Here is a 24,813-nt window from a genome sequence, read left to right as displayed (position 1 = left end):
AGAACAATAATGTTCTTTAATATAGATATTAGGAATTGCTATATAGTAGGCTAAATTTTGTGTTAGAAAATAATAAGTGATTGACTAGTGACTGTTACCTAGAGCTCTACGGTATGATGTTGTTTGTTCTTTTGAATAGTGGGGCGTAGCTAAGCATAGACAGGTGGTTAATTAAGAGCATTGGTCATATTTGATTTTGGGGCGTAGCTAAGCATAGACAGGTGGTATGATGTTGTTTGTTCTTTTGCAACAGTTACTGTACTGGTTCAGCTGGTATTGAAGCTGCTGAGGCTGTCAATGACCTCATGATGGCTAATATTGCACGCAAGGAGGCCTCTGATGGTAATGCCCTATCTTAATATTTTACTCTGATCATCTTTTAGTACTAGAATTTTGATTCGGTGTGTTTGTTATTGGTCATTGTAACTGTCCATGGTTCTCTGACCTTATGACCTCAAGTTAACTAAAGAACAACCAAAACAAGAACGTTCTCTGTACCTGAATGCTTTTAGTCTGGAACAATATGGCGCGCAACAATTAACTTGAGACTTTGGTGCTCTATTTGAACAGAGCAACCAGTACAGCAGGAAGAGAAGAAAATGGCAACATGGGGAACTGATGTGCCAGAGGATCTCGTTCTTGATGAGAAATTGCTTGCGGACGCTCTAAAGAAGGTATGATGTATTGAAATGGAACTTAATATTTGTAGTCTATTATTTTATTCCTATGCTGCATGAACCAGAGATACAAGCATTATATCTGATACGATATGATGAATTCAAGCAATATGTGTTTTTTTCCCAAAATCTTAAGATATGATACGTTAATTTATGTACATAGCAAACAGTACTGGTGAGAAAACAATTACTAGTTTAAAATATAAGGATGCTCACATGCTATTGAAGTGATTATTAAATTTTGTAATTTTATATTGGACATGTAAAGTAATGGCTGAATGATAGGATAGTTGAGGACCAACTGTGTAACTTCGCTAATGGAACTCACGATGGTGATAAGTTTGGAGTTTCTGGATTTTAGTCCCACATTAATTTTAATAGGTGGAGACGGGAGTCCTGATACATATATAAAGGCCATAGGAGGCTGCTTGAGGCAATCTTTTGTGCCCTGATATGAATAGATACATGTGTCAGTCAGCTGTGTTGTTTAAATTTGCAATGCAAAATATTTAATCGAGATGCATGTCTTGTGCGAATTTGTATTGGATGCATATCTGATGTGGATAAATGTCTGATATGGATTTGTTTACTTCTCTTGTGTACTTGGATAGTGTAGTTTTATTCATTCAAATATTTATTTGTTTTGTTCTGCATACAATAGAGCATATTTTAATTTTGAAATTGAATTTGGCAGGAGGATCAGAGGAGGAAGGAAGAGAAAGATGAAAGGAAGAGAAAATACAACGTGAAGTGGAATGATCAGGTATTTGTTTTCTCTAAGGGTCTTCCTGCTTGTTTTCCCATGATCCAAACTAGTTTAATTGTTAGTACTGAATACCACTGCTGAACCAAATATATACAAATTTCCTAAACTACACTAATGATGTAAATGTTATTGTAATATCATAATTCAACAAGGATTACTCTTGTGCACAGGTGACTGCTGAGGATATGGAGGCCTATAGAATGAAGAAGGTTCACCATGATGATCCAATGAAAGATTTCTTGAACTAGATTTCAGTGAAAGGCTAGTACTTGAGACATTGTTATGATATAACTGTTAGCTTGTTAGCTATGGTAATTAAAATTTCAAACGTGGTGTACAGTTGTAGTCGACTTCTATTTGTCTCATCTCTGTGTTTATTGATTTATTGTTTCTTCCTTAATCAAAATTAATACAAGCATAAGCTTCATCAAGATGGTCCATGAGGCCGTAAGTATTCAAACCATTGATTTCCGTCTACCTACCATGAGGCAAGTGCCTGACTGCTTGTATTGCAAGCTTATAGATTTTTGAGTTTGGCAAAAAAGAAAAATATTATGAAGTCGAAAGTTGTCAAAAAAGAAAAGAGGGACGTACTAAAATAATTTATTATGTGAATGGTCTCCTTTATTGGAAGATGATGAATTTTCTTTTAGGCTTATAAACCCTCTTTGTGAATTTGGCTAAGCTTATATTAGCTATTTTTTCGCAAGTGATTGGGGTTTTCAGATTAAAATGTAAATCCTTCAAGCTGCATTCGTTCTTTCTTTGTTTATTCTTAGTTGCTCGTTTCATGTTACCTGGGCAATGTAAATGATAAAATATAGAGAATTAAGGAGTAAGTTAATGTTTGGCTGTTAAGTAAGAGATGTAAATGATAAAACAGAGAGAAAAAGAGAATTAAGGAGTAAAATTCATGTTTGGCTGTTAAGAGAGAAAAGTAACTTCTTATTCTGCACTTGAGTTACGACAAATTAACTTATTTCATAGTTATTTCGTCTGTAAAGTTCACTATGATAAATATAAGTACATGAATCCACAGCTCCACAGCTACTTACTAACCTGAATTCACAACTGTACGGCTACATACTAACCTGGATGAAATTCCATTGGACAGTTTGCATCTTGATAATTACCAGATGGAGATTATACAATCCAGCTTCATGAAGAACATTGCAAATCAGAAGAGAAGATGTCAAGAGACGCATTTTGTTTTTGATATAAGTTACCTCGGTCCTCATTGTGTGTGGTTTATATGTTTGTTGTCCGTAGTTAAAATGTTTGAACTTGCCCGTTTCTTTCCAGCTGATATGCTGATGTTTTGGATATGGCAGGGTTTTTGAAGCTTTTGTTTGAACTAGGGATGGCAATGGGCCTAGCCCACGGGTATTTTGTCAAGCCCAGGCCTGACTTGCCCGTAAAAAATTAATGGCCCGCCTGCCTGGCCCAGTCTGACGGGCTTGAAAATCTAGGCCCGGCCTGCCCATAGGCTTTTTCTCCAGGCCCAGGCCTGCCCGTGCCTGCCTGCCTGTGCCCATGGGCTGCCTTATCCGGCCCGGCCCGGCCATGCCCAATTCATTTTTTGAGGCTGAATTTCTCCAGCTTTTTATTTTCTTTTCCATAAATTATAGCCTGTTGGTTGTCGCACTATGCATTAATATCAAATACAAGTATAACTGTAAATATAATTTTTACGACGAGAAAATTAGAGACAACTAAGGCAGAGCCGCAACAATTACACAAATAATCAATTACTCAAAGAAATGATGCTAACAAGTAACAAATCAAAATAAAAAGAGAAAGACTGGCAGAATTACACAATAAGTCTAAAATAGCAACACAAAAACGAGATGTAAATTAACATAACAAACAACATAGTTTTTCATAATTCAACACAATTACACAAAAAACAATCGCTCTAATTCAATATACTAAAACCCTAATTCAATATACTTGTATTAACATATAAGCCCAACGGGCTGCCCGTGGGCTTAGAGTGAAGCCCAGGCCTGCCCTGGCCCGTCACTGTGTCGGGCCGACCGGGTAAAGAGCGGGCCGGGCGGATATTAACGGGCCTCCGGGCCAACTGGGCTTTTTTGCCATCCCTAGTTTGAACAAGTTATAAAACAATGCTAAGGGTGTAAGTTTAACTAAGGTGAGTAGGTGACCTAACAAATATCAGCTCGTTTTCCGTCTGCTCGTTTCTAAAATAAAAAAAAATAAAAAAAAGATCTGATTCGAGTCAGACTTCCGAAGGTCCTTGGTCGGGTCACTTTTTGCCACCTTACCCGCCACCAAACACAACGGTGATGGAGGTAGCCATCTCAACTTCCACAAAAACGTAACCAGTTAACCAACCACCACCTCGGCACCTCGTCTTCGTTCTCTCACTAGCCCCCGCACTTCAATGCTACCGCGCTCCCATCCGCACCAGCCCACGCGGCGCCGCGCCGCGGTGGGTCCCCCTCAGCTCTGCGCCATCGCCGCCGTCCTCCTCCTCCTCCTCTCCCTCTTTGTGCTCCACTCTCGCCTCTCCTCCTCCCCCTTCTCTCCCCCCTCGCTCCCCACTACCACCCAACACGATTCCAAACCTGAACCCGAACCCGAATCCCGTCGCGCCTCCTCAACTCCCAACCTCTCTCTCGACCTCATCGACGACCTCGACATCGTCGAATCCGATCCCGATTCCACGGAACAATCCAAATCCAAGGCAGCACTCGTCTGGGACCACATCCTTGGTGTAGCGCGCCTCCCTTTCGGCTCTCGCACTACCGATCCTGATTCCAATTCCGATTCCCTTTCTGATTCTGATCTGTATTTTGCTTCAGTCTCCAATTCCGGTGCTGATTCCGGCTCCCACCGAGTTCGAGTTGTGTTTTCCTCTGATGATTATCCGATCGATGAGGATATACGTGCCATGCTCAGCTCCATCACAAAAATTGAAGATGCATTGCTGATTAAGCCTCATAAGGGTGAATCGCCTATCAGAGAGGGATGGGCCAAGTGGTTAGAAGGCAAAGGTGATTTTTTGAGAAGGAATCGAATGCTTCAGTCGAATCTGGACTTGTTGAATCCAAAAAACCATCCACTGTTACAGGATCCGGATGCATCAGGCCTGACGGGTCTGACCCGGGGCGATCGCTTGGTCCAGAGAGTGCTTCTCAGGGAAATGGAGAGCATCCCATTTGTTGGTAACGGAGAGAAAGCCTCTGAGAGGAGAGAGTTACATGTGGAAGAGAAAGAAAAGAAAAATGAAAAGGAACAGGAGAAGAAGTCTGTGAAGAGAAATGGGGTGAGGAGATGGGGGTACTTCCAGGGTATAGACCCATACCTGGGCTTTACTGAGTTCATGCAGAAGTTCTTTGGGGAAGAGAACAAGTGCGAGATTAGGGTTTTGATGGTATGGAATAGTCCCCAATGGACCTATGGTGTGAGGCACCAAAGGGGCTTAGAGAGTTTACTAATGCATCACCATCATGCATGTGTAGTAGTCTTTTCAGAAACTATGGAACTGGAGTTTTTCAAGGATTTTGTCAAGGATGGGTAATTTGCAAAAATGCTCTTCTTCTTTTTTTTTTACTTTTTAAGATGTTTATTTATGACTAAGTGAACATTGTACAGGTACAAGGTGGCAGTTGCTGTTCCGAATCTCGATGAGCTTTTGGAGGGTACACCCACACATGTATTTGCATCAGTTTGGTTTGACTGGAGAAAAACCAAGTATTATCCACTACACTATAGTGAGCTTATTCGCCTCGCAGCCTTGTACAAGTTAGTATTTTTCTTAAAAAAAAAAGCAGCAGTCGGGACTTGGGAACAATATCACATTTGATTTTCACACCTGCTAAGCATCACTCGTGCTTGATATATAAATATCTTACATGCCCCTTGGAAACTTAAGAGATATCAATGAAATGCTTCTTTTCCGATCTCTTGAAAATACCCAATGGGTAACCCCCCACCCACCAAAAAAAAAAGGATGAAAAGAAGATGATGTAAAATATTTTGTAATTTAAATGGGGAATGATGCTGTAATAAAATATCACGATATTAATTAGTGGTATATATACTTTTTACTATATTTTGTAGTTAGAAGTTGGGTTCTTCCGACATATACATAAAACAACTCGAATTAATTATTTCAATTGTTTTGTACAGGTATGGTGGTATCTATCTTGATTCAGATGTCATTGTCTTTAAATCTTTAAGTTCAGTTCAAAATTCTATAGGCATGTTAGGTCAAATCGAAGGAAACTCCACCTTTAGTGGTGCAGTGATGGCATTTGAAAAGAATAGGTACTGAAAATTCTAAATACTTAATTAATACCAGTATTTTGCATCATACATCCATTTGTAACTTTGAATTTGTGCTTGTTTTAGTGATTTTGTGATGGAGTGCCTAAAAGAATTCTACTCAACATATGATGATTCCCGTCTAAGGTGGAACGGTGCTGATCTCTTGACTAGAGTGATTAATAAGATTAAAAGAAACAACCAATTACATGTGAAGATACTTCCTTCTTTTCAATTCTACCCGATAAGTTCTTCAAACATCACAAGGTACTCCTTTTGTATTTCAATGCCTTTAGTGCCTCTAATGGTACTTATTCTTCTCAAGTCCATATACCTTTTTATCATGTAAATTTGTAGGGTCATAAAACACCTCTTTCGCTTTAATGTCAGGAGAACTCTATTTTATTGACTATTTTTTGCATAATGATTTTTTTTTTCATTCACATGTGGAACACTTTTTTTTAATATTCAAATGGAAATGTGATGCATTTTATGCAAACAGAATTTTTGTTTTTCTTTTTTGCTTGTGCAACTTGTAGTTTTCCATAGGAATGAAGAAACTTTAATTACTAACGCATTATGTGAAACAATTGTTTGTAGTTACTTTGCTGAACCGTCAGACGAGGCAGATATGGTAGAGCAAGATATCCTGTTTAAGAGAATAATGGAGGAGTCCATTGCTTTCCATTTGTGGAATGGCATCACTTCTTCGCTTGTACCAGAGCCGAAGAGCCTTGTAGAAAGAATTCTTAATCACTTCTGCCTCCGTTGCCTAGATGTAATATAGATTTTCCTTTCATGAATAATTGAAGCCCTAGTTGGATTAGAGGGGTTATTAGTTGCTTAGAATTACAAAAGGGGGCTTTTATCAAATCGCCACCATCATTTTGTTCTTGTTTTCTTTCCGGACTTTACACCTATCGCCAAAGCAAGCCCTACCTGGGATTTGAGAATACTATAATTGGCCACCTGATGCTTCTTACTGTAAATAATTACAAAAGAGGGGGTGGGGGAGGGGGAGGTTGGAGATGAAGTTTCAAAATGGAAGCTTTATGGTAAAAAAAATACTTATACAGAGCCATAGTTTGCGAGTAGAAATGTTCTGACATATTGTATATCATTCTTTATCGAAAATGTAGAGAAAGGGCCTTGGGATTTTGTATGCTGTATACTGGTCATAGATTTATAGTTTTGTGATTTATATCAAGTGAAAATTCTGCGCATTTTTGCTTGGATTGTACAAGTTTCCATGATATTTATTTCTTGCGTTGATATTTGTTATCTCTAAGTTAATTGTTAATGAGGTGTGCATGTATCAAAGATGACTTGCTTGACGAACTTGCCGGTGCCGGAGCACGCCGAGGATGCCGACCTAGCTCTTAGGAAGCGCATCAGCAAGCTATAGATGTATATCTTTATATATGTATATGATCTTTTTTGTAATTCATACCTATTCCAAAAGTACATGTAACTAAACCAACCATTAAAGATAGGTCTCAATGCAGTAATTCGGCGATTGTTCTTGCCCCTTACAATGACAAGACTTTGTGCTTATTGTTGTTTCTGATCATATATATGTGCATATACGAATATGATGGCAAAAAGCCTTTTGAAAAAAAAAAACGGGGGCAACTATTACAATAATAGAAAAGGAAAAAGGAAAAAATTGGGGCTATGTATATTTTACTGTTGCAGCTTGCAGAGCAGGAGAAACATGACTTATATTGTCAGCTTGCCAATGGAAAAATAATAAAAACAAAAAGGCATGTTCTAATCTATTAGTTATATACTTATATATGTACTTGCAAAGCAACATGTTACATAAATTTTATTCCGCTCTATAATATGTTCTCCAGTAGTAATTCTGAAGCATGCTTCGATGTAAATCTCAGTTGCATAGATTTGTCACCTATGTTGCATGGATACGGATACGGGTATCGTATCGGATACGATACGGATACCGCGATACGGAAATTTTTAAAAATCAAAGATACGATACGCCTATTATATATATATATTTTTTTTTATTATTTTAATTATATTATTAAAACACTTTTATACAATAAATATAATATTGGAGTCCAAGTATAATATTAAATAAAAAAAATTATGGATAAATACAATAGCCTAACTATATAATAAATAAAATAGTTACTAATTTCTAGTTACAAACGTGAATTAGCCTAGTGGTCAAGAGGCGTGCTATTTAGTCCAGAGGACCTTGGTTCGATTCCTCCTGGAGTTAGAAAAGTTGGTTTTTGGCAGGTGGTCTAAACTGGTAATATGTGTTATAAATCACTATTAATATACTCTAAACTGGTAATATAACTCCAAACCGGTAATATGCTAATATAACTTCAAACCGGTAATATGCGGTATAAACTACTGTTAATATACTATAAACTGATATTTTTATCACTGTTAATATACTCTAAACCGCATATTCGGACCGAATATATATATTTTATTCGGATTGCAACTGAATAAGAATATTCGACCGAATATTCAGTTGAATAGACCAAATATTACTATACTGGGCGAGAGGAGTTCAGTAAATTACTACACTAGTCGAATATTAGCCGAATAGACTGAATATTAATACGAAAAAAGTCGACTTATTTTATTATTATTCATTTTCAATGTCAGTAGTCGAAATGCGCCGTCGACTTGTTATTTTTGGATTTAAAAAAAAAAAAGACTTGTTATTTATGTTTGTAGAAATGAGGATAAGTATTTTGACCGTAAGATCATAAACAAACGTTTCGATCGTTTTGTACGGTCCAACATATCGATACAACTGGAGGCCTGGAGCCTGGAGGTAATATCACGCTCTCAACCGACTTCATTAAAATATTGAGTACGTACTCCGCTCCAAGCTGATCCAGATAAGGGGGAGTCCAATATGCCTCGGACCAAAATTGGTCCTATCCATCATATAAGCCGTCCGATTTTCTTTAAATAATGCGCTACCAATCGGACGGTTAGTGTTAAGGTTCTCTCTCATTTAAATTCGTGCGGATCAAATGAGAGAGAACCTTAACACCAATCGGACGGCATATAGTGGGAATCGGACCGATTTTGATCAGATACCCATCTGACGCCGCCCCGTTCTTACTGCGTCATCCGCTGAATTCGTATCCTCTGAGATATCTCAAACTTTGCGTGACTTTATGGAAAATCCTAACCGTTTAAAGACGTTCTGCACGAATCTCAAAGCCCACATGACCGACCCCCTACATCACCCCCGAATAGACACCGGACACGTCGGTCACGCAAAAGTTGAGATATCTCAGAGGATACGCACTCGTCATCTGCTGTCCTTATCTCAGTGATCTTCTCAGAGATCAGCTATCCAATTGTGACCGTCCTATCAAATCAGACGGCCCTGACCGTTTCTTACGAATGGTTCAGATAAATTGAACCCCGAATTTGTAATCTCTGTTCAAACTTCGCCATCCATTTTAGATCTAACGGTCATGATTGAATTGCAGGGCCCTACCATCCATCGAGTCAATGAACAACACGAGATACGACCGTGGTTTTGTTTTCTTTTGGAGAGAAGCCCGAAGAAGGTTTTGTTAGTCTTACACGGAACGCTCGGAAAAGTTCATAAATCGCTCTCTTCACAAGTTAAAGGAGACTCTACCTTCTCCGTCTTCTTCCAAATTTCAAAATCAAGGTAAATTATTCGTGCTCCTGTTTCTTCTTTTCCTATTGGTAGTTATAAATTAATCTAGAAAGAGAGAATTTTATTTTAGATAAACTATAGAAACTGTGTAAGGGGACTTACTAGAGGCTAATTAGAGCCAGGAAGTACGAGAGATTCGTACTGGAGGTGCAATTTTTACAAGAAAGCCGGGTTTTTGATCGTCAATTCGTAGAGAATACGAAGAAGGCTCAATAGATTTGAGCGTTTGAATAGTTGAATTACAAGAAGCTTTACAAGGAACAAATGTGGCAGAGCAAATCGCGCAAGCACTGGCATGAAGCTCCTTCCAAAAGCTCAAAGCAGCATGCGCATCACTCACGAAATGCAATACCTGACAATTTCAGCTCTGTCCACGAGGTTAAATTTCTAATTTTGGCGCTCTCTTAGTTTGGTCTGGTACAGATGTATAATCATTGCAGTAATTGATTGCATTATTTGTCTGAAAATCATTCACTGCTGTGTTATTGTTTTCTCTGTTGATTTGTTGGTGTAAAATCCTTAGTTTCAGTCTTTTCAGCTAATACTGGCTAACTTTGAGGATGATTAGTCTTGATTGAGACTGATTAATTTACAAATCAGGTTTTGATTTATTGCACTATTGAAAGAGCTAAATTGGTAAGTTGTGGGCACAGTTGCAGAAATGGCTGGGGCATGCAATAAGATAAATAGTAGCACTACCGGCTTGATGTTGTCAATATAATATACCTGCCAACATTGTATTGGAAGAAAAACAACTTTTTGTCCCATTAATTATATACTAATTTTTACGAACTTAAGAGCCTTTTTGAAGTAAAAAATTGAAGTGGTACCAATCTGGTAGACTGTTAAGTTGGTCAGGTTCCAGTTTCAAGAGGGTCATTTTGCGTCCTCATCATGTTGAGGTTCCCATTCAAAGTTAATATGAAAGAAATCCCATACAAGTTATTTGTAGCCAGATCTGGACTTCTTAGGTCGGGTTTGAGGTATTAGTTTTGTTGGGGCTTCAGTTGGTGTAGTTGAGTGCTCAAAATAATCCAGATTTGTTTGGGAGCATAGCATGTGACATATTATCCTGGCATCCCTTGTTATGTTAGTTAGGCGTGCAAAGTATATATAGTTATTTTTCAATCTTCCAGGTAGTTGCTTCGCTGAGAGAATCTGGCCTTGAGTCATCTAATTTAATACTTGGCATTGACTTCACCAAAAGCAATGAATGGACAGGTAGTCTCCCAACCAAAACTAATAATAGCAATAACATAGTAAACACATACACACTCAATGAAAATTTAAAATAAAAACAAGTAGGATCAAAGAACAATGTCCTCATAAAGCAATTGAAGTCCAAATTTAATTTTTCTTTTGGATTGTACCCTTGATTACATCCAAATTTAAATTTAATATTGAACTTTGATTTTTTTTCCTTCCCTGGAATACACCTATCTGCACCTTTTTGTGCATCTTAAGTTTCACCTGTTTAATACCTCCCCCCTGTAACCTTCCTTTTGATCTCTGATTGGTTACTTTTTTATGAAAAAAATTATGGCCAGACCTGAGATCTCAAGTAATACTTAAGCATCAATTAGTTTGGGAAAGCTCCATAAGAAAAGATTAGCAACCATGTACTGGCTGAAATCACAGTCCTTCGTACAAATAGGCTGTACACTAATGCATGGTGATAATCTTTTGTATTCTTCCACGGCTCTTTGCTGAAACCCCCCTTTTCTTTACAATGCAGGTAGGCACTCTTTTGGTAGGAGATCTCTTCATGCAATTGGTACAACTCAAAACCCATACGAGCAAGCCATATCTATAATTGGGCGTACCTTATCTCCGTTTGATGAAGATAATTTAATACCGTGCTTTGGTTTTGGTGATGGTAGAATTATTTTTCTTTTATCTCATGTTGCTTCTAATTCATTGTTTTTGTGTGCTCATGCTTCAGTTTCACAAACATAATGGAAAACTAAAAAATAGTCAAAGTAATCTTTAGTGATAATTCAATAATTATGAATTATAGAAATAATAAATATCAAAGTTATTCCTCCTCCCAAATAATTGAAATAAGTGATGTTTATTTTGTAGTTTTGGGTTGCTTGACTTTTCAATGTTCTTGGGTCAGTTTTATAACGAGTTGGTTTTTTTCTCTAGTCTGAAAGCACATATCAGCATATCCTTGGGGCAGGTTGAATATTGTCTCAGCTGTTACATATTCAGCTGAGGTGTGTTGGTACCTGACCTATTGATCGGAGCACATTTTTCTAAATTCTTCTGTTGTTCTTGTCACTCTTTGTTATATAAGCTATGCATGGTATTTGAATATTTGTTGAGCATAGTGATGTACATGTCCCTTTTTCATTAAAATGGGTAGTTTTTCTGCCTTAACAGCAACCACACATGACCACTCAGTGTTTAGCTTTTTCGCTGATCAGCGGCCTTGCCGTGGTTTTGAGGAGGTTCTCTCCAGATACAGATTTATGGTGCCACAGCTTAATCTTTCAGGTTTTCTTCTTTTCTTTGTCTTGGGTATATGAATTTTTTTTATTATTTATATATTAATTTAAAATTGTAATTTCTCTCGATGTGGAATAATTATGATTTTGACAGGTACTTCTGTGGTCATTGTTTCCTCAAGTTGGCTTATTTCCCTTATGCACAATTAAACCTCAATTTAGTTATGTTTTGGACCAATTGACCTTCATTGCATTTAAGGAGACAATTTATTTCCGTATTGAAATACAGAAGAGTACCAATTTGCCATAATCAAACCGTCTGAGTTAGGAGACACTCAATATATCATTTCTTTTCTCAAGTTACCTCCTTTTTTGTTTTTAAGGAATATGAACCTTACCCCTCATCATATTCCTATGTAGCTTGTCTCAATTAATCCCAATTGAGCTTTAAGTACAAAATTAATCTCATTGATTAATGAATCCTCCGAAACTCTTACTTGTATAATTTGGCTTAATTAGCACTCAATTTGGCCTCAACATGGCTCTTTATTTTTTTTTCTTTGCTAATAAAAAAGATTAGCTATTTGATGCTGACAAATGCATATCTTCTAGCTTTTTTCCTTCTCTGAAATCTTGTATTTATTCATTATCTGCAATCTGTGTAGGCCCAACCTCCTTTGCTCCTGTTATAAATGCGGCTATATCCATTGTTGAAAGTAGCTGGCAGTACCATGTTCTTGTCATCATTGCTGACGGTCAGGTGATAAAAGAACTTACATTTTTGGCATCAACAATAATGTTGTTTATGCCAAGAGTTAGTGTTTGAGTACAAATTCATGTTCGTTTGCACCAAAAAAATTAACCAAATTCAGTATAATACCATTACTGACCCTGAATCCAAACTGATACGCGTAATGTAGGTGACAAGAACGCATGTACCTGATGGAAAGTTAAGCCCGCAAGAAGAAGCAACCATCGATGCCATTGTCACTGCCAGGTAAAACTGAAATTGAATTTGTTAACTACTCATTATTTATACTGGTGCTGGTGCTGGTGCTGGTACGGTGTAAGCGGCATTTCTTCATTGGCACTACAGGGGCTTGGGCCTGTATTTTGGAAAGTTTTAAAATTCTATACCATGTTTTTGAGAACTTTCTTATTTATTTTTAAATTTGGTATTTACAATTCAGTCATTATCCCCTTTCAATTGTGATGGTTGGAATCGGTGACGGGCCATGGGACTCCATGCAACACTTTGATGACTGTATCCCTGAAAGAGCTTTTGATAACTTCCAGGTGTAACATTAGAATACTTTTTTTTTAGAAATATTTTATGCAACTGCCTATAATTAACCAGGCAGTTTTTCTTACAACCCTGGGAAGATAAACATCTTGTGTACCTTTAGATAAGATTCCATGTTTCGTGTAAGAAGTAGCCAGACTTATATTTGTCTATCCAAATTTTTTTGAAGAAAATGAAGGGTGGTGTAGAAATATAGAATGTTGATTTCCGGGGCACAGGTGAAATTTTCAGTGGCTTTTGAGGAGTATGCATATGTGCATTAAGAATCTCATCAGGAACATTTTTGTACTTCAATGTTTTCCATGGGGTGTACTAAGGTCCAACTTATTGTTGTTGTTCTTGATTGAAATTATTGTTTCTGGTGCAGTTTGTGAACTTCACAGACATAATGAAATCTCAAACAGAGATGTCAAAGAAGGAGGCAGCATTCGCACTTGCTGCTCTTATGGAAATTCCTCTCCAATACACAGCCACCCAAAAACTCTATCCCCCAGAGTAATTTGCTTGCTTTTAGTTCATAAATGGTAATCTATAGGGGTAATTCGTAGATAACCTAATTTGACAGCAACAATTCGAATATATTCCTTTTATCTTGGTACTATGAAAATTTTAAATTTTATTTAGCTATGAGTATGGTTGTCAGGTTACTCTTTTCGAATGTTATGTATATAAAGTTGCTTCCACCCTTAATTCAGGAGCAAATTTGTAAACATCCTCCAACAGTTTATGTATGTACCGCAAGGAATTCATTTAGTTGAGACCATGTTATATAGTGATACTGTTCAATTTTGAAACAGACAACGCGGCAGGGATAGGATAGGTGCAATAGACATTCTACCTCCACCAAAAGCAGTCGTTGAACTTGACAATGCTACAAACTCACCTCCAACAAGAACAACTACAGGGAAGTCAACTGATGATAGTGCCTCAAGTGAACAGGTGATTTAATGCTCTTTTTCTTTTGGTATCTAGCAGGCTAAATTAACCATTACAAAGTTCGAGTATTAAATAAAATTTCAGTTTTTGATTGATAGATACTGATTAATCCATGTTTAATAGTTACTATAATATCTTTCTGTTTCCTTTTTCTTTTGGGAGGGTTGTTTGGTCTGAGTTAAATTCAATTTATACCCGTCATCTTCATAACTACAAGATTGGATGGAGTGTGCATATAATGTCAACAAAAGCATTTAGTGAAAGAATAAATTTCTTTCATATAACGCATTAGACTTTTGAGAGCTGTTTTAAATTGATTTTGTTTTACTTTATCCTTTTTGTGTGCAGGTGTGCCCCATATGTCTGACAAATCCAAAGGATATGGCTTTTCAGTGTGGTCATTTGGTACATTTCTTCTCTTAATTAAACACTTTTCATCTCCCTGGCTATACTCACCAATATGGTACCAATTAATTAAACCATGTGTCCGTTTAATCCTTGGCTTACATCATTTTTTACTGTGGGACTTACAAAAAGTAACAGAGTGAGTCTATGGTACTATGCATATTACGATTTGGCACCGTGCTACGGCTCTATATTCGAGTTTTCAAATCCTAACGGTCGATCCGAACCGTTCATCTTGTTCTCCATATTAATATGTGTTTGGAGACCAAATTTTATATTTTTTGAAAATTTTTTACTATTTCTTTAGATTTATTGAAAATCACTGTTTTTGGATGGTCCAGAATTTTCAGATCAAGTGATTTTCTAAATATCTAAAAAAATAGTAAAAAAATTTCAAAAATGTAAAATTTGGTCTCCAAACACATATTAATATGGAGAACAAGATGAACGGTTCGGATCGACCGTTAGGATTTGAAAACTCGAATATAGAGCCATAGCACGGTAACAACCCGTGATATGCATAGTACCATAGACTCACTCAAAAGTAACTGCTTTAACATGGAACTGTATTAAGGTCTCCCACCCCAAAATCTTCATTTGCAAAATGGCCTGTGCTTTAAAAAGATGCAAAAGTTACGTCATTACTTGTAGTAATGTTTTATCTCTAAACAAAGTAAAGTTACATGCAAGTAATGAACACAGGCCTTTTCTACAATAACCTTCGTAGTTTTGTTGCTTTTATTACTATAATTTTTCTTAAATCAATTTATGATTAACTGTTGATACTTGGATCTCTGAACTCTTAATGTCTTGTTTTTTTGTTTGTTGAAAGACATGCAAAGATTGCGGTTCAACTCTACCTACATGCCCAATATGCCGTGCACAAATAACGTTGCGTGTCAGATTATATACATGAAAGGAATGAAGAATTTATTGGCCCTCTGTGAAACATCAAAATTGTTGCAAATCCCCATTGAACAGAAATGTCTCATTCATACTTTAAATAGCATGGAAAATATGCCATATGAACCTCTACCGATTTCTTTTTCTAAATAGAGAAACCCAAATCTCTGCATTTTGTAGAAATTGGGCAGTCAGGTGCATAACTATTATATTTTGTGTTTGGGGTATCTATGAGAGTTCCTGTTCTGCGAGGTATGTGCAATATTTTTGAGGTCGTTGCAAGGGTACATGTTGAATTGACGCCTGAAGATCAGCAACAACTTTCTCAGTGAATTTGTAGTGAAAATTTATTTGTGACCTAATTGTTTCATAATAATGAATGAAGTTGCTTAGAAGTTAGATCTGTATTTGTATTATTTTTCTCGAGTTAAAAATAGTTTATTATTCTGTTAACATTTCGCATCTCCATTTATAGAGATTGGGTCTTCAATTCGCTCTCAAAATGAAAGCAATTTTTTTTCTTTCATAGAAACTTATATAAAATTTGTTGGGTATATATATCTAGCCATGGGGAGATGCGAATGTTTTTGGCAAGAACTGTTTACTTTTCACAGAAAAAATTTTCCTTTTAAATTTTGCATATTTTGTCCAATTACTAGTTTAAAGATATGAATATTTATTCCTCTGTTCAAAAATATTGATTAAAAAGATTTGAAGAAATATTTTTTTCTTCGGGAATAACTTCTATTTGTATCGTCTCAGTCTCACATATGTATATCTACCGCAAACGATGTAACGGTAGTAAACTAGTAATTCTTATGTTATATTTTGAGGGTACGTCGATGAGAATCACGCTATGACGAGTTTGAAAAACCTCAAACACTGCTTCGGTTATCAACGCGATTTGGATCTTCGTATCAAATTACACTAACATCAAAGAGTTCATCATGCTTGGTAAATGGGTTTTACTGCAATATTATGGAGTTCGGTTCTTTATAAAATTCTCAAATAGGAGTAGAACTAGGATTTTCTTGAACTCACCAAGCCATTTGATGAGAACTCCAAAGTATATTGGAATGACTTTAAATTATGAATCTAAACTATTAAGACCAATCTACTTGTACAAGGTAATGTATTCACACAATATATAAAATTTCATATTAATTCAATAGACTGTCAAGAGTTAAAAAAAAGATTTATAAGTTAATTTTAATGTATTTATTCTTTATCTTTTTTTAACTATTTGCATGTAAATTGTAAATACATCACGATAAGCTCTGGAGTAAAGCTCGTCAAAAAAGCTTAGGGTGAGCTTAAGAACACCGTAGTTCTACTTAATTGAATAGCCCCGAAATTACAAAGGAGAATAGGCTGTGGGCCAATATACAAGCGGGAAAAAAATTAGAATCAATAAATCTGCCAGCTGCCAAATAAACACTGCTGATTATTTTAGTTAAAAATCAAAAACCCAATATCAAAATTGGGTCTTGTTATAAGTTAGACCTTTCACCATTTTATGATATCAAATTAAGGCAAACACCCAAAATTGAAAAATTAGAACTCAGAGGTTATCACAAACAGCTTTGGTGAAGTCTGAGGTGGAAGAGGTACCACCTAGGTCAGCCGTACGATATTTTCCCTCAGATATGGTGGTCAGAATAGCATTGTGAATTTGTTCGGCTTGGTCGTTGAGATTTAGATGCCGAAGCATCATAACTGCACTCAGGAGGAGAGCTGTCGGATTGGCAAGATTCTGACAATGTCAAAAGGGGAGAAAAAAAGTTCATTGCAGTCCGAAAATTTCAAAAATCATGATATCACCTTTATTATCTGGGAAATATCTCCAGTACTTTCATAACCCATTCAAAGAGATGACCAAAACTACCCCCACTATTTCTTACCCTCATAATTGACTGATGGGCCAGGTAGAAAATAAATTGATAACATGTAGATGATATTTCCAATGACTGACCCCACTTTTATTTTTTCTTTTCAAGTAGTGATTAGAAAAGCATTAGTCTCATTTTCAGTATTAGTGAACTAACCTTCCCAGCAATGTCTGGAGCTGATCCATGCACTGCCTCAGCAAGGCAGATACCTCCCTCGCCTATGTTGCAACTACAAAACTCCAATACTAATATAAATTAGGAAATATTTTACATGCAATTTAGTTACTCAAAATCTACGATTTCAGGATTTTATTGCAGGAACTATTAAGAACAAAATTCATGTTCCATTTGCCTTTTTCCAATGGGGAAATTTTACAAAGTGTCATTCTTTTTCAAAACATAGAACAAAATATTCTCCTAAAATTCTTAACAAAATGTCCTTGTGGACCCCACTTGTTTCCTCTCTTTCCCTTCCTATTTACTCTCATTTATTCTTTGCTTAAGTAAAATATACAATTGTGATTTCATTTCCGTTTTGAATAAATTTTACTTTTTGTGTGTATAAATGATTTAGAATAAAAAAATTAAGTGTGAAATTTTATTTGTTAAAATTAGAAAGTATAATATTAGTGTAAATGTATAATATTTCCAACATATGGGTCTTTTAAAAAATTATTATAAGACATGGTATTAACTTATTTTATAAAATCTTTTTAACTAACATATAAATAATTTTAACATACGTATTTTATCTAGTTTATTCCGTATAAAATTTCATATTCCTGATTTTCACAATTATAAGAATTTTATCACATCACATGTTAAGAACAATTTAGTAAGATACTAATGCTTCAATAAAAATATACTAATTATGTATATGATATAATCTTAAGAAATTAAGAAATAAATAACCAATGGCAAGAAATAATGCCAACAGCTTTGAATCAGTTACAACTTACGATGCAAGTAATACGACTCGCCAGTAAATACATCATGGTGAAAATTTAAAAACTAAACTTTGTTGAATCTGGTAATTAATCAGACCATATATGCACTTTGAAGGTATACAAAATGTATCCCAAACCATCTACACCACTCATTTCTATAGTATTCGAACTCAATATTTCTTGCATTGGTTATTTATTTCTTAATTTCTTAAGATATATCAAATACATAATTAGTATATTTTATTGAAGTACAAGTACCTCACTAAATTGTTCTTAACATGTGATGTGATAAAATTCTTATAGTTGTGAAAACTAATAATATGAAATTTTATACCGAATAAACTATTATATAATATGCATATGTTAAAAACATTTATATGTTAGATACTTTTTTTTATGAAATAAATTAATACCATGTCTTATAATATAATATTTTTTTAAAAGACCCATATGTTGGAAATATTATACTTTCTGATTTTAACAAATAAAATTTCACACTTAAATTTTTTATTTTAAATTACTTGTACACACAAAAAGTAAAAATTATTCAAAACGGGAATGAAATCACAATTGAATATTTTACTTAAGCAAAGAATAAATGAGAGTAAATAGGAAGGAGTGAGAGGGAGGGGAAGAGAGGGAACAAGTGGGGTCCACAAGGGTATTTTATTAAGAATTTTAGGAGGAGGGTATTTTGTTCTATGTTTTGAAAAAGAAGAGCACTTTGTAAAATTTCCCTTTCCAATGAGGCTACATTGGATTCAGTCTCCTAAATTGCATAGTCCAATACACCTAAAAGTCTAAAACTAAATAGCTGTCATAGCTAAATGTAGTCATTTTATGAGAAAGAGTACTATATTACCTAGGAGTCAAACCCAAACCACCAATTAGTCCAGCACAAAGGTCACTGATGATGTCACCATACAAGTTTGGCATCACCAATACATCAAATAATGAAGGGTTCTTCACCAGCTGTATAAGAAAGGGATATTTTCAATTGAGTCCACAAAATAAATTAATGTAGCAAAAAGGTATCACACATAAGAATTAGGAATTGCATGTAGGTTCCATGCAAATATTAACTCTTATAAATAAATTTCCAAATCTAAAAGCTATATTGGACTTTTCAAACAAGAAAAATACTACAAATCAAATTTAAAATCATACCATCATGCAACAATTGTCAATGATAACCTCTTCGTATTCTATATCTGGGTACTTCTCGGCCACCTCTCGGCAACACTAAACATGGAGTAAAGAACTCAATTAATAAGACAGAATAACATTTGTTCGTCTGGTCCTACAACATCTATTCTGAAAATTTACTAAAAAGCTTGCTGAGCAAAAAACTATAATGCAAATGTGCCAGCTTTCTGCTTAGACAATAATCATTCCTTCAAAATGTGAAAAATGGCAGAAGTCCAACCTTGGCTATATTAAAAAACTGAAAACAAGCTAGTATTATATACTGACTTCTTGGAAAGCTTAATATTACCTCAAGTACTATAGCACAAGCTGGCAGTCAGACAGGTTAGCATATTTTATTTCAAATTTTCAAGTGGTAGGATCCAGTCACCTGCTAGCAGGTCAAGAAATACTGATCCAAGCCCAAATCGTGATACTGTCAGGTCTGGTTAGGTAGGCTTGCCAAACTGTCCAATTAGGATTGTTTTTTTATGCATATTGGATTTCTTCTTATCATTCATATTTGTTACGGAAAATATATCGGCTAGTTAGAACCACAGCCCAAGCCTGACCATCAGCATATAAGAATCATAAAACAAAACCAGATCAATCGACCCAATTGGGAGTTGAAAGTTGATACCTTGAGGAAGAGACCATCAGTCTTGCGCATGATATTGGCCTTGTGGATAGCTGACACTCTCTGACGGCCATTCGCCTTTGCATAGTGGAAAGCATACTCTGCCACCCTCAAACTTGCTTGGCGTGTGATTATCTTTAAGCTCTCCACAACCCCTCTGACCACCTGATATTCAAGTTACAATTTTATAATTTCATGGGATACAAGAGCAAGTTTTCTCTTTTTCCGGTTAAATGACATATAGGTCCCCTCCATACCAGTTGAAAATTTTAAAATAGCTGTCTTTATTAACTGTCCATTCTGTCCATTATTTTATTTTTTCTTTCAAGAAAGAATCCTAGTCGTATTTTAATTAATGCAGTACTACTAGTACTACATTTCCTCAATAAAAGGAGAAAAGGAAAGGAACAAGTACAAAGAAAATAGATCAGTACCTGATGCTCAAGACCACTGTATTCTCCTTCTGTATTTTCACGAATGGTGACAAGGTTCACATCATCGTACCGGGTTTTGTAGCCCGGTAAGCTGTTGCAAGGTCGCACATTTGCATACAGACCCAACTCTTTTCTCAGTGTTAAATTCAAAGACCTATGGCCCTTTCCAATTGGGGTTGCCATGGGCCCCTTTAAGCCCACTTTGTTCTTCCGTACTGACTCAAGGCTCTCCCATGTGAGAAAGCTCTGGGTCCTTGGGTCCACTTCTGTACCAACATAGTGCTCTTCCCACTCGATTTTTACATTAGCTGCATTGAAAACCTAAAAAGTGAAAGCATAGGAAAATTTGCTGTTAAAAATTGGAATCGATCAACCTGAGTAGGGCATGTAAACAGACATATCTTCACCTATTTCCCATATAAAGAGCAAAATGATATAGCTGACCACAATGCAAACTAGGTCTAATTTTTTGCTTTTATTTTCCTTTTAACCGAATCAACAAGTTTCAGGTTCATACCATGCCATCTACCAAACACTTGCATCAGATTGATCATGACCCCTGAAAGCACCAAAGCAGAAAGGACACATTATATGCAAGGCTGATGCGGCAACAGTGCAGTTTTTTTCCCCTTTTGTTTCACATTATGTAATGTGCTTGCTTGAGGTTTTCATTGAAAAAGATGATTCAAATTAACGTTAGAACACTGTTTTGCTGTTATTCAATTAAACCCCCGGACAAATCCAGTTTTGCTAAGAATGCTATTGTGCTATTAAGCCTCGTTTAATCCAAAATTTTGCCACAGCTACATGAGGGTGGTGGAAACTAGCTCAAGGCTTTATTTTCAATGATCAAAGCCAAGCTTGGTTAATCTAATGCTTTAATTGGCAATGAAGGATCAAATGACCTCAGTTTTAAATTTAACGGAATGGATATCATGCTGCCATACTGACTGAAATACCAAGTTCACAAATTGAGGCAAATTTTGATTTAATTGAGGACAGTTGACTACTTGCACAATGAAAAGTCAATTGAGGCTAAAGGTGGTCAAACGGAGGCTTAATTGTATGATTAAACTTAACTAATCACCAACTACACAATTGAGAGTATCAGACATGCTGTGGTGCTGATCCAGTTTAGTGCCAGATAGTTTCTTTAGACGAATTAATGTTGAATGGAAATTGACAACAAAGGTGACTCTTGAATGCAAATTCAGGGTTTATCAACTGTCAACAGGGTATAGTTGATGCTTAATTAAGAACTAATCCTCAACTCAATCTCAATTGCACAGGCCCTTCATACTCTTGGTTTGAATGTAGAGGAAAGTGAAGAACCAAATAGAACATAGGTCAATGTTCTTTTGGTCCATCTTTTAAAATGGACCGGGAAAAACTCACTTTGATGGGCTCCCAAGAGTAACTAAAAAGATAATAAACAAATTTATTCTCCATCCAAACACAGGTATATATGCACGGCAGGAGAGAGTACCTGTTTGACCGATTCAGCAATCTCAGGCCCGATCCCATCACCAGGAAAAAGGGTAGCTTTAATTGGTACACTTGGTGAGTCACATGTCGAGAAGAATGACTGTGTGAAGGGAGCAAAGCCTCGGTTTGTCAGCTGGCCTGCTGCCTTCCCTCTAAGAAGTTTCAGTAGTGCCATGGATTTGATCCAAATTACTGATTATCCTGAAATAAAATTGCTCACATCAGGTAGTGATCAGGGACCGACACAAAGAGAAGTCTCTGAATAGTTCTTACTATTCATGAACAAATTCGTTTGTACTCTTTGGAAATTCAGAAAGCGGTGGAATAGCCAAAAAAATTTCATACATACCCCTAGAATATCCCAATGATCATGAAAGAAAGTTTGGCTGTTACATACCGGTATTAAGGATGTGCCCTGCTTTGGACAAAATAGTTGCTGATGAGATAAGAACCTTTTATTTTCTGTCTGAGAAGAAGAAAATACCAATTTGGACTTGAAAAAAAAAACTTTAACAAGTAGATTCCTATTCAAGATCAAGTTGTTTGATATTAAGTATGAGTTGGACTTTCAGAAAGAATTGAGAAAAGATCTGTTGTTAGGTTGCTTTGTCCATGTTTACAGATCTAATATTAGTATGTCATCTTGCTTTTGGTATATACTAATAATATATTGGCCTATAAACTAGCTTTTTTTTCTAGCTTAATTTATGCCCACACTATATGAGAGAGAGAGAGAGAGCACGGCATAATATATTTATACAACACCTATCCTACTTAGTCTACTAAATGTGTATGAATTCATGGAAGCAATATTTATTGGAAAACCACCTGACAAATTTAGTGAGACTCTGCTGCAATCCCTGATACTGGAAAACTACATAAGATTACAGCATAAAATATAGCTTGATTTTGGATCTTAGTAATGAACTCCAGAGACTGGATGTGATACAACTTTCATTTGCTGTACTCAAGGCCTATGGCCTTTGTTTAAAGGAGAAGAGAGTACAGGAAGGGTAGTATCCACCTACTTGATGAAATAAAGTGCTCCAGGATTCAAGCAAATGCAGTTTTACATGTGATGATTGGAAAATTTAGGGATGCCACGAGTGATTTGGAAAGTAAAGCGAAACGAATCTTCTAATTACGAGACACGAACGAAAAGAAATTGCAACAGGAATCGACTCTCGCTAATTTGATCGGAGAGAGATTGTACCTTGAGAGAGAAGGACGCAAACAAGGCTACCTTTGACCTCCGCCTTTTTTTTTTGGTGGGGGTGGTGGCAGAGGAGCGGCCGGTAAGAGAGAGGGAAGCCGAAGAAGACCTTGCATGGTACACTAGGATTAATGAGTGCGTATCCGCTGAGATATCTCAACTTTTGCGTGACTTACGTGTACGGTGCCTATTCGCGGATAGCGCAGGGGGCAGTATTATTTGTGCTTTAGGATACGTGCAGGACGTATTTAAACGGTTGAGATATTCCAGAAAAGCACTCAAAGTTTAAGATATCTCAGAGTCAGAGGTTGCGAATTGAGGAAAATTTTACTTTCTTCTGGAAATTACTCATGTTCTCTCTGACAGAAGGACCCATTAAAACGAATCGGACTCCGCCCGCGTAGGAAACTTTACTCATTCTTACGCGTGTAAAATTACAAGTGTAAAATCGTATTACATGTGAAATGAATTTATTGAGAGTGAAAAACAAAGTGATGATTGTACAGTCTGTTAGCAGAAAAGATCTAGAATTATAATTATTTAAAAATTAAGAGTTCGAATTTTACTTATAATTTCGCAGCTTTGACAAAAAAAAAAGAATGAAAAAACTGAAAATATATCTTTTAAGTGAGAAGTTTAAAGCTGGAAATATTGTTTCGTTTCAAGATACTACAAATATTTATTTTTTGAGATAAATTTACGAGTTATTATATCCATTGCGTCATATAAATCAAGTTATACACGTTAAACAAAATTATGCAATCCTTTAATCACATTTTTGTCTCAAATAAATCACTCGTGCAATAAAATAAGAGAAAGGTTCAAATGCCTCTATTTATTTTGTCTTCATCATGTTTTTTAATTTTAAAACTATAATAATTTAAAGTTTTAAATTAAATATTAAATTAAAACCATTAAATATGTGTTAAATATTATTTTCTCTGTGCACACGTAAGATATTTCAATTTTTTTTTATTAATATCAAGAGCTTGCAAAAATACATTGATGTAGATACATTTTGAATACTAATTTTTCAACTTATTGATTCATATAAATTTAAAATCGAAAAGTCATCATTTTTTATGTACTTGTAAACAAAATAACATAGATTGCATCTGACAATTTTATTTTGACAGTTGACATATAAATTTAAGAAGTTTTGTTATTAAAAAAAATTAAAAAAATAGAAGCATAATAAAGATACAAACAATAAAGACATTTGAACCTCTATAATCTTACAATTTTGGAGGAAGAATACTTTAAATATGTAATTTTAAAATTTTAGAGAGCAAGCATCAATTTTTGCCTTAATAATAAGGACAAATTAATTGGTTGGTAATTTAATTATCACCATAACTATTCATACCACGAACAAGGTTCGCCTGAATAGCCTTTGACAGGAAAGGATTATGTTTTTATATATCATTCGTGAAAATAAATTATGTGAAGAACAATATATGACTCGAAGAACGTGACACGCGAAACTAGCATAAAAAATAAGTTTCATCGCTGCTTTCAATTCATCGAAGAAAAAAATTGTAATGTTTTGTGCTTATTTGTTTTTTTTTTCGGCACAAAAGTTGATGGGATTTTACAAACAACACC

At 35.6% G+C, this 24,813-nt stretch overlaps 4 protein-coding genes across 11 annotated transcripts; 3 read left to right on the top strand and 1 right to left on the bottom strand.

Annotated features, from left to right (window-relative positions):
* Positions 1-249: 249 nt before the first annotated feature.
* Positions 250-1,802, top strand: LOC144564242 (pre-mRNA-splicing factor SLU7-like). The gene is made up of 4 exons (XM_078313823.1): positions 250-342; positions 571-674; positions 1,372-1,440; positions 1,614-1,802. Exons 1-4 carry the CDS (start codon positions 306-308, stop codon positions 1,689-1,691), a joined length of 288 nt encoding a protein of 95 aa, XP_078169949.1. The 5' UTR covers positions 250-305; the 3' UTR covers positions 1,692-1,802.
* Positions 1,803-3,690: 1,888 nt separating this feature from the next.
* On the top strand, positions 3,691-7,011 carry LOC144563999 (alpha 1,4-glycosyltransferase family protein). Its single transcript, XM_078313469.1, has 5 exons — positions 3,691-4,983; positions 5,062-5,211; positions 5,599-5,736; positions 5,821-6,000; positions 6,334-7,011. Exons 1-5 carry the CDS (start codon positions 3,848-3,850, stop codon positions 6,518-6,520), a joined length of 1,791 nt encoding a protein of 596 aa, XP_078169595.1. The 5' UTR covers positions 3,691-3,847; the 3' UTR covers positions 6,521-7,011.
* Positions 7,012-9,310: 2,299 nt separating this feature from the next.
* LOC144564001 (E3 ubiquitin-protein ligase RGLG3-like) lies at positions 9,311-20,500 on the top strand. Of its 3 annotated transcripts, none has more exons than XM_078313472.1 (12): positions 9,311-9,412; positions 9,538-9,799; positions 10,558-10,642; positions 11,157-11,297; positions 11,807-11,920; positions 12,537-12,631; positions 12,792-12,868; positions 13,062-13,167; positions 13,542-13,669; positions 13,972-14,113; positions 14,459-14,515; positions 15,348-15,817. In XM_078313472.1, the coding sequence occupies exons 2-12, from the start codon at positions 9,686-9,688 to the stop codon at positions 15,429-15,431; spliced, it is 1,143 nt and encodes a 380-aa protein (XP_078169598.1). In that variant the 5' UTR covers positions 9,311-9,412; positions 9,538-9,685; the 3' UTR covers positions 15,432-15,817. The 3 variants fall into 3 exon arrangements, 2 of the variants coding, with proteins under 2 accessions (XP_078169598.1, XP_078169597.1); XM_078313471.1 differs by having other exon boundaries at positions 9,329-9,412; positions 9,544-9,799; XR_013514525.1 differs by lacking the exon at positions 9,311-9,412 and adding an exon at positions 20,489-20,500 and having other exon boundaries at positions 9,468-9,799; positions 15,348-15,594.
* LOC144564004 (isocitrate dehydrogenase [NAD] catalytic subunit 5, mitochondrial) lies at positions 16,824-23,371 on the bottom strand. Of its 6 annotated transcripts, XM_078313483.1 has the most exons (9): positions 23,209-23,341; positions 22,393-22,461; positions 21,997-22,196; positions 20,511-20,831; positions 20,080-20,241; positions 19,422-19,496; positions 19,117-19,226; positions 17,464-17,536; positions 16,824-17,171 (listed from the first exon to the last, which is right to left on the bottom strand). In XM_078313483.1, exons 3-9 carry the CDS (start codon positions 22,168-22,170, stop codon positions 16,980-16,982), a joined length of 1,107 nt encoding a protein of 368 aa, XP_078169609.1. In that variant the 5' UTR covers positions 22,171-22,196; positions 22,393-22,461; positions 23,209-23,341; the 3' UTR covers positions 16,824-16,979. The 6 variants fall into 6 exon arrangements, with proteins under 6 accessions (XP_078169609.1, XP_078169608.1, XP_078169610.1 ...); XM_078313482.1 differs by lacking the exon at positions 22,393-22,461 and having other exon boundaries at positions 23,209-23,371; XM_078313484.1 differs by lacking the exon at positions 22,393-22,461 and having other exon boundaries at positions 21,997-22,210; positions 23,225-23,342.
* Between the last annotated feature and the right edge of the window lie 1,442 nt (positions 23,372-24,813).

The sequence above is a fragment of the Carex rostrata genome, chromosome 13, assembly GCF_964058835.1.
Source record: "Carex rostrata chromosome 13, lpCarRost1.2, whole genome shotgun sequence".
NCBI lineage: Eukaryota > Viridiplantae > Streptophyta > Magnoliopsida > Poales > Cyperaceae > Carex > Carex rostrata.
The sequence above is the reverse complement of the archived record's forward strand: the minus strand, read 5'-3'. Positions and strand labels throughout refer to the sequence as shown.